The sequence below is a fragment of the Halichoerus grypus genome, chromosome 6, assembly GCF_964656455.1.
Source record: "Halichoerus grypus chromosome 6, mHalGry1.hap1.1, whole genome shotgun sequence".
Classification (NCBI taxonomy): Eukaryota; Metazoa; Chordata; class Mammalia; order Carnivora; family Phocidae; genus Halichoerus; species Halichoerus grypus.
In genome coordinates this window covers 171566998-171583816 of record NC_135717.1, presented here as the reverse complement: position 1 = coordinate 171583816, position 16819 = coordinate 171566998, and the positions used below count along the sequence as shown (strand labels likewise).

Below are 16819 nucleotides of genomic sequence, written 5' to 3'. Positions count from 1 at the left end.
CGGCTTCCCTCGCCTCGCGCCCGGGGTGGGCGGCGCGGGCTGCGCACCTGGGGGCGGGGAAGTCCCCCTGCCCCGCGGAAAGCTCATGCCTGGAATCCACCTTTATTTTCTTGAAACGTGGCCTTCCCTTTTAGGGCTTTTTCGTTGGGCAGGTCTGTATTTCTGGGCTGATGCTGGTCGAACTCAGCGCCTCGGCCCTTCCCCATAGGTGTAAAAAGCCCCCGCGTTGCCAGGTGCTTTCAGAGAGGGCTCCCCCCAAACCCCAGCTGCTTTGTGCCCTTTTCACCGACGAGGACTGGAGGCTCAGAGAGGCATCAGACCCTCAGTCGGCTGGTGTTTTATGTTGGAGATCTTTCCCGAAAGGATTTGAGGCTACTTAGACGACCCAGTAGGAAAAGGGAGATGAACCAGAGAGATGGGCTGTAAGACATCCCTGGGCACTGCCTCAGAGCGGGTGGGGCCCAGACTGGATTTGAATCCAGAGCCGCTGATTCCAAATACAGTGTTATCCTCGCTACCACCGCCTGCACTGATTCCACAGGACTCCCACACCCCGTGAGAGTTCTCTCAAATGTCCTTCTTTCCCCCTCCTAATTTCGTACACACACACATATGCACTTGTATCTATACACACACGTACTTACAGGTGTGTACGTATTTATAACACGTACATATGTGTGTGTTTAATTTATTGAGGATCAGCTGTGAGCCCGGCGGGCTTTATAAATGTTATCTCTTCCCCACACCTTTGCGCCAGAGACATCTTAGGAGCTGGGGGTATATTGGTGGGACAAATTTTTTTTTTCTTTTAAGATTTTATTTATTTAGGGGCACCTGGGTGGCTCAGTCGTTAGGCGTCTGCCTTTGGCTCAGGTCATGATCCCGGGGTCCTGGAATCGAGCCCCGCATCGGGCTCCTTGCTTGGCGGGAAGCCTGCTTCTCCCTCTCCCACTCCCCCTGCTTGTGTTTGCTCTCTCTGTGTGTCTCTCTGTGTCAAATAAATAAATAAAATCTTAAAAAAAAAAAAAGATTTTATTTATTTATTTGACAGAGAGAGAGCACAAGCAGGGGGAGCAGCAGAGGGAGAGGGAGAAGCAGGCTCCCCGCTGAGCCGAGAGCCTGACATGGGGCTCCATCCCACTGGGATCATGACCTGAGCCAAAGGCAGACGCAGGTTCCCCTGTGGAACAAATTTTTAACATTTTAAACACACCGCAGTAAGTGCTAGGAGGGCAAGAACCTGCAGATGTGTCTGCTTATTTAATTCTCACAATGATCCTGGAAGGTTGGTTTTATTTATTTTTTTAGATGTATTTAGTTGAGAGAGAGAGAGAGAGGATGAGTGGGGGGAGGGGCAAAGGGAGAGGGAGAGAACAGGCTCCCCACTGAGCGAGGAGCCCTGGGGGGGGGGGGGCGGGGGCTTGTTCTTAGGACCCCAAGATCATGACCTGAGCCGAAATCAAGAGTCAGATGCTTAACCGACTGAGCCACCCAGGTGCCCCTGGAATGTTGGTTTTAGCTTGCCCATTTTACAGAAAGAAGACTAAGGCCTGGAGATTGATTTGTCCCACGTGGCAATTCTGACTCCAGAGCCTGTGTGTTTTATACGACCTCCCACGATTTTCTACTACCTGCCTTAAGGAAGCCTTGAAAGGGGGGGAAAAATGCACCTGCACCATCAGATGTTCTCAAACTCCTTTTCCTGTGAATGCTTTCTGTCCCCCTGATACTCTAAGAAACAAAGAGGCAGCCTCTGGCATGAAAAAGATGGGCATTTATGTCCAGAAATGAAAAGCAGAGTCCAGAGACCCTTGGACTTACTGCAGAGCAGGGCTGGCTTAAAATGAAGATTCCTAATCCCCTGCTCTCAAGAGATTCGAATTCGGCATTTCTGACAAGCACCCCTTGGGGATTCTGATATTTCCTGGGAAATCAATCCCTGGGTCACCTGGGATAGACCCAAGATCATGGGTCAAAGGCAGCCACAGGCAGAGCCTGGCAATTTAGGGGAGCTGGGTGATGTGGTGGCATTGGAAGACCAGGGTGGGGCGGAGTCCCAGCTCCCACCTCTTGCTAGCTGGGTGACTGTGCACAATCTTACAGCATCATCAATTTCCTCATTTGTAAAACAAGGATAAGAATATCTTTTTCCTTTTTTTTTTTTTAAGATTTTATTTATTTACTTGACAGAGAGAGACACAGCGAGAGAAGGAACACAGGCAGGGGGAGCGGGAGAGGGAGAAGCAGGCTTCCCCGGAGCCCGATGCGGGGCTTGATCCCAGGACCCTGAGATCATGACCCGAGCCGAAGGCAGACGCTTAACGACTGAGCCACCCAGGCGCCCCAAGGATAAGAATATCTGATAAATATGCCCCCTGTACAATGTACAGTGAAACACTCTTGACAATTGATCAGATTAGGCACCACTGTTACTATCACTCCCATGTTATGGAGGAGGATGCTGAGGCCAGTTGGATCCCCACATCTTGCCTCAAATGAACTAGCTGGCAAACGATGTGATTCCACCATCCCAAGCGGCCAGCAAAAGAGCACGTATCCTTAAAAGACTGTCCATCATTTAAAGGAGATTCAGCTGGACATCCACCACCCCCCTTTCGATTTGACATCAACCAGTTAAACTGTCCATGCGGCCTGAGATGGTAAATGGGCCTTTACAAGATGTCAACCCTATGTGGTGGTGCTTTTGAGAGAAAACCCTCGAGGCTGGCAGCAGTAGGATGTTTTCTGGGAAGGCCAGTGTCACTGGGCAGCAAATGCTCTGTGTCCGCACACTGAAGCCTAAATAGCAGCAACACCTACCACGTCTTATTTACTATGAGCCCAGTACTCTGTACGTGTTGATTCTCTTAAGCCCTCCCCCCTAAAGCCCTATAAGGTAGGGATTGTTTTGACCTGGTTTGGGGTGAAAAAACAGACACAAAGCAGTTAAGTGATTTGGCTGAGGCCACACAGCTAAGAAAGAGGCAGAGACAGAATCCAGACCCAGGCCTGTCTACCTATAAAGCCTGACCCCTGCCCCATGATGTGGACATCTTGTTTGGATACATCCCTGATCACCCCTAAGGACCAGTCCCCTGAGAGGGTTGCTGGAGAATGGGAGTCAGACACTCATGCTCTAACCTTTGAGGAACTGACAGTTATGTCGTTCGGTTATCCCTTCTGCAGGGAGCACCTCCTCTGCTGAGCTCAGGCCTGCCGTGGTCGGGCCCTCAGAGATGCCTTGTTATCTTCTGGTGGGGAGGCTATGAGTGCATGGCAACCTTTGCCACAAGCATGTGCAATGTTCATTCAGTCACTCAACAAACGTTCGTTGCAAGGCCCCATGCTGGGTCCTAGAGAAACCCCATGTCCCCACAGCTCTAGCATAGTTCCATGTCCCAGCCCTCCAGCAAGGGATCTTAATTTGGGGTTGAGGGAAGGGCCCTGAAGATGTGATGCACAACTTGTGGCTCAGGTCGGTGATAATAAGAGCACTTTCCCAACAGGGTCATTGTGAGGATTAAACAAGTCCTTGCATGCAAAACGTTGATAACTGTGTGATTAACTAAAAATAAATAATAAATTCTTCTGGGAACTAGTCCAGAGAATTCAGATTCTCAAAGGTGAGAGTGACTTAAAAAGAGAGAAGGGGAGGGGACTTATGAACCTAGAGGCTGAGATAGGCTAGTCCCCAGAATAGCATACAGGGGAGGAAATGCAACAAAACATGGTCACGTTGTTATTACAAAATGTTATTACAAAAATGTCCAAGCATACAGAAAGCTGAAAGGACTGAGCAGTGAATATTCACATGCCCTAGATCATGTTATAATTGTAAACATTTTGCTATGTTGCTCAATCACCTACTCATTCATCCATCCATCCATCCATTCATCAACCCACATAACATTTTTGTTCAAAACAACAACAAAAAAAACAGAACAGGTAATTTTTAACTTATTCTTTTTTTTTTTTAAGTAAACTCTTTGCCCAATGTGGGGCTTGAACTCATGACTCTGAGATCAAGAGTCACATACTCCACTGACTGAGCCAGCCAAGCACCCCTTAACTTTATTCCTCTTTTATTAAGATTTTATTATTTATTTGTCAGAGAGAGAGAGCACAAGCAGGGGGAGTGGCAGGCAGAGGGAGAAGCAGGCTCCCTGCTGAGCAAGGAGCCTGAAGTGAGACTCGATCCCAGGACTCTGGGATCATGACCTGAGCAGAAGGCAGACGCTTAACCGACTGAGCCACCCAGGCAACCCCCTTAACTTTATTCTTAATGCTCTTTTGCATTTATACTATTTTTAAAAAATTTGTCAGTATTTATTTATTTATTAAATATATTATTTATTTGTTTATTTGACAGAGAGATAGAGAGCACCAGTAGGCAGAGCGACAGGCAGAGGGAAGGGGAGAAGCAGGCTCTCTGCTGAGCAGGGAGCCCGATGCGGGGCTCGATCCCAGGACCCTGGGATCATGACCTGAGCCAAAGGCAGCCGCTTAACCGACTGAACCACCCAGGCGCCTCTGTCAGTATTTATTTAAAAAATTATTTCCATTTGGAACAAAATAATTCTTTTTTTTTTTAAGATTTATTTATTTGGGGCACCTGGGTGGCTCAGTCGGTTAAGCATCTACCTTCAGCTCAGGTCATGATCCTGGGGTCCTGGGACTGAGCCCCACGTGGGGCTCCCCACTCAGCAGGGAGTCTGCTTCTCTCTCTCCCTCTGCCCCTCCCCTCGCTTGTGTTCTCTCCCTCTCTCTCTCTCTCTCAAATAAATAAATATAATCTTAAGAAAAAATATTTATTTATTTGAGAGACAGAGAGAGAGAGCACGCAGGGGAGGGGGCAGAGGAAGAGGGAGAGAGAATCCCAAGCAGACTCCATGCTGGGTGTGGAGCCTGATGTGGGGCTCCATCCCAGGACGCCGAGATCACCACCTGAGCTGAAACCAAGAGTTGGACGCTTAACCGACTATGCTACCTAGGCACCCCCAGGAACAAAAGAATTGCTTTTTTTTTTTTAAGATTTTATTTATTTATTTGAGAGAGAGAGAGAGAGAGCACGTAAGCAGGGCAAGTGGCAGAGGGAGGAGCAGGCTCCCCGCTGAGCTGGGAGCCCAATGCGGGGCTGGATCCCAGGACTCTGGGATCAGGACCTGAGCTAAAGGCAGATCCTTAAAACCGACTGAGCCACGCCGGTGCCCTGGAGCAAAAGAATTCTTAAAAGAGAAAATAATCTACCAAAAGTATTTGGTATCAGGAAACTCTCCAGAAACTTTAGACCAGCATTTAACCTCCTCCATAGACAACATCCTTTTCTGTCTCACTCACCTTTGGATTCTCAGAGCCAGAACAGTGCCTGGGACATAGTAGATACTAGATTACTATTTGTGGGGGGAACGAATTATTTTAATTATGGTTATTTATCAAAGTTTAAAAAGGTCATGTATTCTGATGGGGAGCCCTGAGCTTGAACCCAGGGGAGAATGTGGTTTGAGTGGCCTTTAACAGATGATGTAGCAACCCCTTCCCACCAGGGGAGGTGACCCTTGGGGGTGAGGGGGCAGGCTCCCTTGCAATGCTGGGAGGCCAGGCCCACCTTTCTCTAGGGGCCCTAGGCAAGCACCAGCACCAATGGGTCTTGGGAGTCTCTCTCCACATTCCTCACATGTTTGGCATAATTCAGGTCTTTGTTTTTGATCTCACTAAATGGCAAGTCTGCAGCCTTAGTAGTTCTTAGTAACAGTATAAATATTGTTATTTATTCCATTTACAATTAGCAATTAAGTTTGTTTTCAGGCACCACAATGGAATTTAAAACACTCAGTTAAAGTAAACCAAATGAATCAGAGGCAGCCTGCTTTTCTCTTCAAAACATTCTTTAAAAAAAAAAAGGGAAAAAAGCTGCATAACAGAGACAGAAAGGTCTAAAACATTCCCCTTTCCCCTTATACCCACCTCATACTCACAAAATCACTTGTTTTACATGTGTATTGAAAAGGACCCGAGAGATCTGGCTTCTGCTGTCTCTTATATTGGGGCGCCTGGCTGACTCAGTTGAAAGAGCATGCCACTCTTGATTACGGGGTCATGAGTTCAAACCCCATGTTGGGCATAGAGCTTACTTAAAAAAAAAAAAAAACTACTGTCTCTTGTCTAAGTTACTGTGTAATTTGGGGAGGTTACTTAACCTCTCTGGTCCTCAATTCTTTGTGTTGAAAAGAAGAAAGGCGTGGCCTGAGATGACTCAATCCATGGGTCAAAGGCTATGATTCCATTTACTGGGCACGTCAAACTACCTTTCAGGTGATAACTTGAAAGGGAGAGAGTTGGAGAAAGAGGAGAGATGACAAATGCGTTGCTTGGAAACACTGATGGCTCTGGACTCCTCTGACACTGTGTACCATGGGGTAATCTCCTTCTCTTTTTAAACCCCAGCCTTCGGCGCCTGAGTGGCTCAGTCTTTAAGCGTCTGCCTTCTGCTCAGGTCATGATCCTGGGGTCCTGGGATCGAGCCCCACATCGGGCTCTTGGCTCTGCCAGAAGCCTGCTTCTCCCTCTCACACTCCCCCTGCTTGTGTTCCCTCTCTCACTGTCTCTCTGTCAAATGAATAAATAAAATTTAAAAAAAAAACACACACACAAAAAAACAGTCTTCCCATTTTAAAGTGGTTTGAGATAGAATCTAGATTCACGAGTAACAGAATCTGGATTGCTAAGGACTGATGTCTGGCTGGTTTGGTGATTTTGAGCTTTGAATGTGAACATGTTCAGGCAGAACATTTACTCTCCGGTTCTCCACAAGCCCCACCAGGCTCCCATTACCTCCTAACACCTCTCTGGCCCTTGAAGTCTGTTGTTTCTTTTTCTTTCTTTTGAAATTAAATAGGCTCCATACCCATTGTTGGGCTTGAACTCATGACCCTGAGATCAACAGTCACATGCTCTACCAACCGAACCAGCCAGGCGCCCTGAAGACTGTTGTTTCTTACTAAGAATTCCCTTCCAATCCTGAAAACCCTATGATCCATCAGCTAGGCGAGGACAGGGAAGATCGCCTAAGATATCCTACCGTCTGCCCTCCTCTTCCCTTTGGGAGGTCCTTGTCAGAGGGTCAAGGAAGGCCTCAGGAAGGAAAACTGGAAAAGGGAGGCTGGGGATCACCCCAAGGAAAATCCAGACTGATTTGATAGGTCCTAGCTGTAAACAGCACAGGAATAGCATCAGGCCTAATTGGGAGCATCTCAGCCTTCTCGGATGATGACTCATTTTAAGCAAACATCCAGTGACCCTGACTGGAATCCAGTTCAAATGAGGAAACGTGAAGCATTTACGACAGGTGAATCCTGGAAAAGATGCTGCCAAGATGGGCACAGTACCTGCCCCAAAGCTCTCCCAGGTTGACAAGGACGCTGCCAATAATAACTATTAACGTTGTGAAAAAGCCTTCAGAGCTGCAGATCAACCACTGTGGGGCCCAGAGGAAGGTGACTCATTCTGGACAGAGTGGTGTAGAAAAGCCTCCCGGAGGAGGTGGCATTTGATATGGGCCTTGTAGGCAGAGGAGGAGAGGGAGGGTGGAAAGAAGACCCACATCTCAGTAGTGGTGTGAACCAGGGTATGGAGCTTGTTTTCTCATCTCTGTGCTGGAAGGGGTGCAATGATGCCCGCTTCCTTTGTGGTTGTAAAGATTAAATTAACTGTGTGTGAAAAGATCTGGCACATAATATATTTAACTTTCAATTGCAGGTAAAGCAAAAGCATGTGCGTGGGCCAAGTTGTGAGAGGTGACTTTGGAGAAGGCTGCATATGTTGATGGTGATTATGTCTGGGTGCTGGAGTTTCTCGGGTAATGTTTACTTTTCTCTTTATCCTGTTCTATGTTGGTTGAAGTATTTATAGCAAACCCATGTTATTTATATAATGGATAAAATGTTCTTTGCGAAAAGAAAAAAAGAAAAGCTATTTGTGTTCTGATACCTAAAAAATTCAAACCTAGGGAAAAGTGGCAAAAGTGTTCAAAGAACTCCCATATACCCCCTCACCCAGATTCACTTATTTTGAACATCTGGTCACATGTGCACTCTCTCTATGTATATACACATTTTTTGAACCATTGGCAAGTCAGCTGCTGATATCACACCCCTAATTATTTCAGCATTCATTCCCAAGAACAAAGGCAGTCTCTTACATAACCCAGCACAATAATAAAAATCAGTAAGTTTAACATTGATACAATACTATCATCTAATATACAGTCGAGTTTTGCTAATTGTCTCCATATTGCCCTTTACAATAATTTCCTCCCCAGTCCAGGATCCAATCCACGACCATTGGTTGCATTTAGTTGTCATGTCTTTTTAGTCTCCTTTAATCTGCAACAGTTCCTCAGATTTTCTTTGTCTTTCATGACACAGACATTTTTGCAAGAGTACAGACCAGTTATTCTGTAGCCGAAGAAACTGTAACTCAGTTTGGCTTTGGCTGATGCTTCCTCAGGATTATATTAATTTTATGCACTGCTGACTGCATGGTGACGCTGTGTCCTTCTCAGTGCCTCACATCAGCAGGTGTGCAATGGACGTCAGTTTGTCGTATTACTCATGTTAACGTGGACCATTTGGTTAAGATGGTGTCTCCGCTTCTCTACCATAGGGTTAACTATTTCCCTTTTTAATTATCAAATAACTTGCGGCTATTTATGTGAAAGACTTCGAATAGCCTTTCAATTTCATGGGAGAAAAAAGGCGAGGCTTTCCTTTGAGGAAATGGATACCTATTTCTTGCCGAACAGATCCAACAGCTCTCCTTCAGGAGCACCAGCCTTTGTCAATAAAGTTACGTGAGCGTGAACCTTTCCGGAAGGGCTGAGTAGGCTGGACCGCAAGGCATGAAGGGAATTGTAGTCTCCCTGGGCGCCCGGGGTTACACGCCGCCCTGTGGCCTCCTGGAGAAAGAGCCCGAAGCCGAAAAGGGAGGGCGCAGAGGGAGCCGGCGGAGGCGCGCTGGAACGCGGTGGGTCACGGGACTGGTAGTTCGCGGGCGCGCTCCTGCCGCGGTCGCCGCGCCCGGCGCAGAAGAACTGGACTACCATACCCGATAGGCCAAGCGCGCGGGGGAAGGTGAACCCGGCCTGGGCCTCGAACAAATCAAATCGAAGGAAAGAAACTGCCGGCTTTCAAAATCCTCCTCCTCCGCCATCATCCGCCGCCGTGCGGGGAGCAGGTGGTGTCGGAAACGGGAGTGGCGAGAACTGCCGGGAGAGCTGACGGAAGAGCGGGCCGGGTATCGGGACCTCTGGGCTCAGAGGCGGCGACCCCGACCTGACCTGACCCGGACCCTAAATCATTCCCCGCCCCTGCCGGGCGGACGCGCGCGCTCAGGTCGCCCCACGCGCCGGCGCCGCCTGTTTACGGTAAGGGTCGGGGTCCCTTTCCTTTCCCCGTCAGCTGCCTGGGATGGGGACGGGAGGCGGCGCGGGCCTGCAACTGGGCGAGGAAGATGTGGCGCCCCTGAGCGCCTCCTGGGTGTCTTCTCGGCCTTCTCCCCTGCGCTTCGACGGCCAAGCGCGGAGGGGCTGAGAGAGGGGGTGCTGGGGGGGCGCAGCCCCCTTTCCCAGATGGGGAAGCTGAGGCTTGGAGAGGGCGTCTGGCGCAGCTGCCAGCAGTGGCGTCTCCCGTTGGCGTCGGTGACAACTGGGGGCGGTGCGCGTCCGCCGGGGATCCCGGATGGGGCTCCCGCGCCGCCCGCCTGTCATTCGCGGCCCGCCCTCGCGCGTCGCTCCCCTGCCGCCGCCTCCCAAGAGTCCCACGCCCGTCGCCCCTGGGATCGCCGCGAGCCACTGCTGACGCTTCGCAGGCGCGATGGATGTGCACCTGAGAAAATCTGCGACTTTCGTTCCCAGAAAGGAGAGGACCGTTTGTGTATTTACTCTCCGTCTTTGCTCTGCTGCTGACCCTTTGCAGACCTTGGGCAAATCAAGCACCTCGCTGTGCTTCGGTTTCGTAGTCTTTAAAGTGGATGGTGCGTGTGTATTGGACTGAGGAATAGGCCCTTTTCTAGCTGCGAAGGTCTGTGGTCCAATAGGAACATATCTGGGAGCCCCACCACCATTTTTCTTGCCTCAAATTGTTCCATCCCAGAACTGCAAGTGATGGCGGGGTTTCAGGCTAATGTTTATTCAGTTTCATCTCTTCATTCTTGGAGCACCTTCTAGATGCCAGGCCTTAGGTTGCATATAAGTGATCCTGTCAAAACATGTCAGAGCCTGCTCTTCTCTGTTAGAAACCCACCAGTGGCTTTCCTTTTCACTCAGAGTAAAAGCCAGATTCTTTCTTTCTTTCTTTCTATTTATTTTTTTTATTTATTTGAGAGAGAGAATGAGATAGAGAGAGCATGAGAGGGGGGAGGGTCAGAGGGAGGAGCAGGGAGCCCGATGTGGGACTCGATCCCAGGACTCCGGGATCATGACCTGAGCCGAAGGCAGTCGCTTAACCAACTGAGCCACCCAGGCGCCCCAAAAGCCAGATTCTTTAAATGGCCTTTGTGACTTGGGCCTCTTGCTAATTCTCTTTTCTCATTTCTTGCTTTCTTTCTCCTTCCCTCTCTGCCCTCCAGCCCCACTGGTCTCCCTGCAGTTCTTCTAATCTCCCCTTTCCCCCCCACAAGAGCCTTTGCTTTTGCTATTCCATTTGCAAGAATGCTCTTCCCCCCCAGATATCTGCCTGGCCCAGGCCTTGATATCCTTCAAGTCTTTGTTTCTTTCCTAATAATATCTTCTCTAACCATTTTGATTTGTTGTGGGGTTTTTTGTTTGTTTTTGTTTTTTTTTAAGTAGGCTCTATGCCCAGCGTGGAGCTGAACATGGGGCTTGAACTCATGACCCTGAGATCAAGACCTGAGTTGGGATCATTAGTCGGACGCTTAACCAACTGAGCCACCAGGCACTCCTCTAACCAATCTGTTTTAAATTGCAACCCCCAGAAAACTCCTTACCCTCTTCTCTGTTTATTTTTCTTCTTATCACTGTCTTAAGATACTACATATCTTGTTTAGAACACATGCTCTAAGGGGTGCCTGGCTGGCTCAGTTGGTAGAGCTTGCGACTCTTGATCTTGGTGTTATGCCTCACATTGGGCATAGAGATTACTTAAAAAAATAAAATCTTAAAAAAAAAAACACTTATTTTAAGAGGGTATGATTTTTGTTTCATTCACTGCTGTGCTTCTGGTATCTGGAACAATGTCCAGAACACAGTAGTACACAATAAATGTTTCTTGAATGAATGGACACCTCCTTACCCAGAAGAATGATTCATGCTTACTGGTAAAGATAGGCAAACCAGGGAGATCAGGGTTAAGATAAGGAGAAGGAGGTGGGAAGCTGGCTGTAGGAGCCCAGAGGAAGCCTGGGGGGAATGAGAGGCTTGGAGGGCCATCACAATTGTATCTTGAAGATGAATAGATAGGGGAAGAACATGTTCTGGATAAGACGGAGTCTCTGTGGGCACCTCCTGGTTCTGTCCCCCATATCAGTCTTCCTTGGTCTCCCCTGATTACCTGCCATTTCCTCTTTGGGGAAATGGAGTGGTCCTTTCTGCCAGTCTGCTGAGTTCTGCCAAGCTGGAAGCTCCTTTCTTCAGTAACTCTGCCCTGGATCTATTGTGATGGTGGCTGTTGTGATGTAGAGACCTCTGGTCTCCTAGGAACCCCTGAGGTCTGGCCGCCATGGGTTGCCCAGTCTCCTGGCCGTGCAGTGGGCTGACCCGTGTGCCCCAACCCCAGAGACATGTCAGCGTGGGTGGTGGGGCATTTCCTGGGATGGATGACCTGGATCCCATAGCCATCTTAGTCCTGTTTGGGGAATGGGACCCTCAAACAGAGAGCAGCCAAGATGATCAAGCAGGTGTGTGCTTGGGGCTCTTTGCAGCTATTGGTCTGGGACTCAACTGTCATTCACTGGGGGCCCAGAAAATGGGCAACTCACATGGCTATGCTTGGTGTCCCAGCTGGGGCATTTGGGCAGGGGAGGAGTTAAAGTGAGATAGTGACTGTCCAGAAGCTAAAATATGATTTTACTAACATTCTTGCCACTTTCTCCACCTTTCTAGAATTGTTCCCTCCCTAATGCTGTTTTCATTTCTCCCAGTAGTTTAGCTCTTGGAGTCTCCATAGTGGGGGGAGAAGGGGTCAAGCCCCTGAAAAGGCTGATGTCCTACCCTGCCCTTCCCAGCCGGGGGTCCCCAGGAGACTCCTCTCTCTTAATGAAACTTCATCCTGCTCAGTTTGCAGATTTCCAGGGGAGCCCAGCAACGTGGCCAGCATGGCCTCTGAAGACATTGCCAAGCTAGCAGAGACGCTTGCCAAAACCCAGGTGGCCGGGGGACAGCTGAGTTTCAAGGGCAAGAGCCTCAAACTCAACACTGCAGAAGATGGTGAGTTCCTGCTTGGGCTGGCCCAGGGGAGGAAAGGGAGTGTGCAAATGACCACTTACTCTTACTCGTGTTCCGGCTTGTTTAGCTGTGTTATTACGTTGTTTGTCCTAGTAGTTCTGTGAGATATCTTTGGGCCCATCTCACAGTGAGGCTCAGAGATGATGTGTCCACAAGCACACATAGGCTTCCCTGCTAGTCATGTTTTTGGAGGCCATCCTTGCTGGTGACAGCTTAGGTTGGCAGGTGGGAAGGGTCCCTTTATGTCTTGGAGAGGATAGTAAACAATGAGTGACCATGACAGCAGTCTCAGGATATAGCCCTTGACTTCCTATTAGATCTTTACCCCCATGATCCCAGGCTGGTCTGGGAATACTGGTTGCCTTCCCCAGAGGTAAGGCCCTCTTGGAGGTCCGGTCCATGCAGCTGAATGCTCCTGGGAGAGGGATGGATGTTCTTGTCTGTGTAGAGGAATGAGGACTGGAGGGAATTAGGAACCAGAATGCAGGCCCTGTCTTTGCATCCCTAGCCAAAGCGTGGCTAACACTGGTCAACCCTGAATCCCCTGGTGTTTGGAAGTGAAGGCACCTACGTCAGTACTTGAACGGCCTCTTGAGGTTCCGGCCCAACCAGGGAAACTGGTCTGGACTTGCCTGGTTGTCATGCGGTGCAGGCAGGCTTGCTCCCCTGCACTGGCTCAGAAGCTGCTGGAGTCCTCGGCTTGCTGGGAGCGTGGCTGTGCACATTCCTAATAGCTCTAAACGGCCTTAAAATTGATAGGGCTCCTCCCCGTGCTCTTGTCACTTTCGATCATGCATCATCCAGGAGGGAGGGAGGAAGGTGGAAATGTTACCGTTTTTATAAATAAGGAAAAATGATTTGGAAGACCTAATTTGCCCAAGGTCATACAGCTGGTACATAGCAGAGCCAGGATTTTAACAGAGTTCAGCTGAATCCGTGTTCCTGTGTTTCTCAGTAGACCTTCAGCTCAGTTCAGTAAACATAAATTTGCTATTAAATGCCATTCACTGAACACTGAGTCAGGCTGTCTTAAGTGCCATGCAAGTTGTATCTCAGTTTATTTTCACAAAAGTCCTTGAGGTGGGTTTCATCCCCATTCTATAGATTGGAAAATGAAAGCCCAGGGAAGTGAAAGGACTCGCCTAAGGGCGCAGCTAGAAGCAGTGGAGCTGGGATTAGAACTCAAGCTTGTCTGGCCTTAAAATCCGTGCAGATCACCACTTCACTGGCGCAGGCTGGACATGCTGCCTCCATTTTTAAGTCACCAGGGATGCCCAGCTTACAGCCCCAGCCTCTGAGGAGCTCCTGTCCTGGAGGAGGAAGGAGGTACTCAGATAACTACTGGGGGGCAGAAGGTGAAGGATACTCTGAGCGACATGAACAGAAAGCTGTGGGAAGTACGGCGAGGGAAAGGGGTCACTTCTAGTTTAGGAGGGCCCTAGAAGTCTCCATGGGTGAGGTGGTGTTTGAACTGTCCTTGAAGGCGAAAGGGTGCTAGAGGCAGGGAGGACGACATGAGTTAGGCAGAGGAGCTGAGACACGTAGGGTGGGCACGGGAGAGAAGAAATCAGGATGCCATAGGGAGCGCGGTGCAGAGGCCCTTGAATGCTGTGCAGGGGAGCCTGGCGGCCAAATCCTGGGCCCACAAAGGGCCTCCATCTTGGCTGCGAGTGAGCTGGCCCCGTCAGGAGCAAGGGCCTGTGTGAGGAAGCCACCAAACTGATGATTGGAACAAGGCTCTTTTCTCTCCCCAGTAAGTCATTTAAGGACCAAAGAAAGGCCTTACTGCTTTTCCATGGCTGCGTGGTGACCACCTGAAGCCTGTCACTGTGTGAGGTGGTGGAGGCTGAAAAGCAAGCCCTGCCGCTCAGCCTCCTGACAGCTGGTTATCCGACAGTGGTTGGGATGCGGCCCTAGCCTGTATTTGAGTTACACAGAACTCCACGTGGATTGAAGATGAACGAGAGAGGCCACCCAGCGGTGATCCCCCCATTCTCCTGTCCCTGCTCTTCCCAATTGGTCCTTTTTCTTCCCAGCTCGCGTTGTGCCTGTGACTCTCCCCAGGGCTGAACTCGCTCTGTGCGTGCGTCACTTGTACGGCAGAAGTCTTCCCTTGGGGCCCCTGCATCTGTGTTGCCTGGCTCTTAAGGATTGCACAGACATTCCCATGAGCAGCTGTCCTCCCTCCTTGTTCACCTGGCCAGTCCCTGGGTGTTCGAGGGGCTCCGTTCTGGAGCAGGTCTTCCAAAGCGCTGAGAGATTATTTCAGCCCTCGTGCAGCGCACTGTGTGCCGGTCACAGAGGACACCTGGGCACCTGGGACCCAGGGGAGGAAGGAGGGATTGAGGGGCTTCCTGCGGGGGTGGGGGGTGCTCCATTTAGTCCATGGTTATGCACGGAAGCAAGGATTTGGGGAGGAGCTCGTGGGTAGAGTTTTAGAAGACCAGTCTGAAGCCTAGCTCTGCTCTTCTCTTAAATTCATGGGCAGAGTTGCTTCATTCCTTGAAACCTCAGCTTCCCCTTCTAGCAAATGGAAGGCTCATACCTGTCCAGCCTTCCTGGTTGTGAAATAAGAAAAGGAAAATAAATGTTGGTCACCACTTTCTGACTGTGTGACCTCAGTAGGCCTGTATGTACTCTCTGTGTGTCTCAACTTACTCCACTGTGAGATAGACGTAATAGTAACTAGGCTGTGTGGGGGAGAATGCTAAGCATTCCTCTCTGTGGGGCATGGTAGTGAGCTGAGGCCAAGTCCTGGCCGGAGCTCATGACCCAGTGAGGAAGGGGGTATGAACAAAGTCTCCACGTGATGATCAAGTCATCACTTAGAAGAGTGTAAAATTGTAGCAGGCAGCGTCTGCGAGGAGACCAGGCTGTGAAACCTGCCAAGCAGGATCTGACCTGGCTGGGAGTTCAGCAGGGAGCCTAAGGAAGTGTCACTGGTGGCCTAGGGAGGGAGGCATGTTCAGAGGCCCCACTGGGACAGCTTCTCTGCAAGCTCCTTTCTGAGCTGAGGCAGTAGGCAAAGCACCACCTTTCTGAAACCCTTTCTGTGGCCTTTGTCACCTAAAAGGTCAAGTCCAACTTTTCTCTCCTGTACACATCTCCATCTCTTCCCCATCGCCTCACCCCACTGGTCTTGTGCCAGCCAGGCTAGAGGGGTTTTGTCTCGTGCCCCTTGTGTGTTTTTGTTCAGATTGTAAAATTAACATGTGCTCATTACAGAATACAGAAACATTGAAAGAAGGCAAAAAAACCACATCTTCATTATCTCACACCCCAGGATACAACTACTATTAATTTTGGTGCATTTTTCTTTCTAGCTTTTTTCCGAACCATAGCTGAGTTCCCCTTTCCTTTTTTTCTTTTCTTTCTTTTCTTTCTCTCTCTTTCTTTCTTTCTTTCTCTCTTTCTCTCTCTCTCTCTCTCTCCTTTCTTTCTCAATTAGGATCATAATTAGAGATACTTTAAAAGCTGTTTTATAACATTAGGAATAAATTGAGCAGATGATGGAAAAGCACAGAATCACCCATAATGGCAGCACCTAGAGATAATTGTTTTAACATTGGGTTTTTATCCTTTTAGACCTTGGGGTGTGTGTGTGTGTGTGTGTGTGTGTGTGTGTGTGTGTGTGTAAGATCGAATATATAGCATTTTATTTTTTATTTTTATTTATGTGTTTTCTAATAGGTATAATATTTTAAAAGTGGGATCAGATCAAATACCTGTGGAAAACCCCATTTTTCACTTGTCGCTATGACATGAATATTTTCCAAGTCAGGTAAACACTGTGTCACCATTCATAATGATGTCAGTGTAACTGTATAATGTACTCCAGTGAATTAACCTATTCTCTGTTGACGGACATTTAGCTTCCTTGGAATTTTTCATCGTAACAAAAACAATACAGTAACGAACGCCCCGCACATGATTCATGTAACTCTGAGAGCCTTTATGCTGTTGTACCTGCTGGTCCTCTCAGCTTGGATGCCATTTCCCTGCTTGGCCTCTTTTTATTTATTTATTTATTTATTTATTTGTTTGTTTGTTTGAGAGAGAGACAGAGATAGTGAGAGAGAACATGAGCAGGAAGGAGAGGGAGAAGCAGGCTCCCTGCTGAGCAGAGAGCTCTATGTGGGGCTTGATCCCAGGACCCTGAGATCATGACTCAAGCCGAAGGCGGATGCTTTTTTTTTTTTTAAGATTTTATTTATTTATTTGACAGAGCGAGAGAGCACAAGTAGGGGGAACAGTAGAGGGAGAGGGAGAAGCAGGCTCCCCACCAAGCAGGGAGCCCGATGCGGGGCTTGATCCCAGGACTCTGGGATCATGACCTGAGCCGAAGGCAGACGCTTAACCATC

The 16819-nt window shown here is 48.9% G+C and overlaps 1 protein-coding gene across 2 annotated transcripts in view; it reads left to right on the top strand.

Moving 5' to 3' along the window:
• The first annotated feature begins 7773 nt into the window (after window positions 1-7773).
• The window catches only part of RANGAP1 (Ran GTPase activating protein 1), a 32483-nt gene continuing 23437 nt past the window's right edge, over window positions 7774-16819 (top strand). Inside the window, exons 1-2 of one of the 2 annotated variants that reach the window (XM_036072624.2) lie at window positions 7774-7855; window positions 12290-12439. In XM_036072624.2, coding sequence (XP_035928517.2) covers window positions 7816-7855; window positions 12290-12439 — 190 coding nt within the window. In that variant the 5' untranslated portion in view covers window positions 7774-7815. Of the gene's footprint in view, window positions 7856-9129; window positions 9422-12289; window positions 12440-16819 lie in introns of those variants that run through there. The other variant, XM_036072626.2, reaches the window with a different exon arrangement.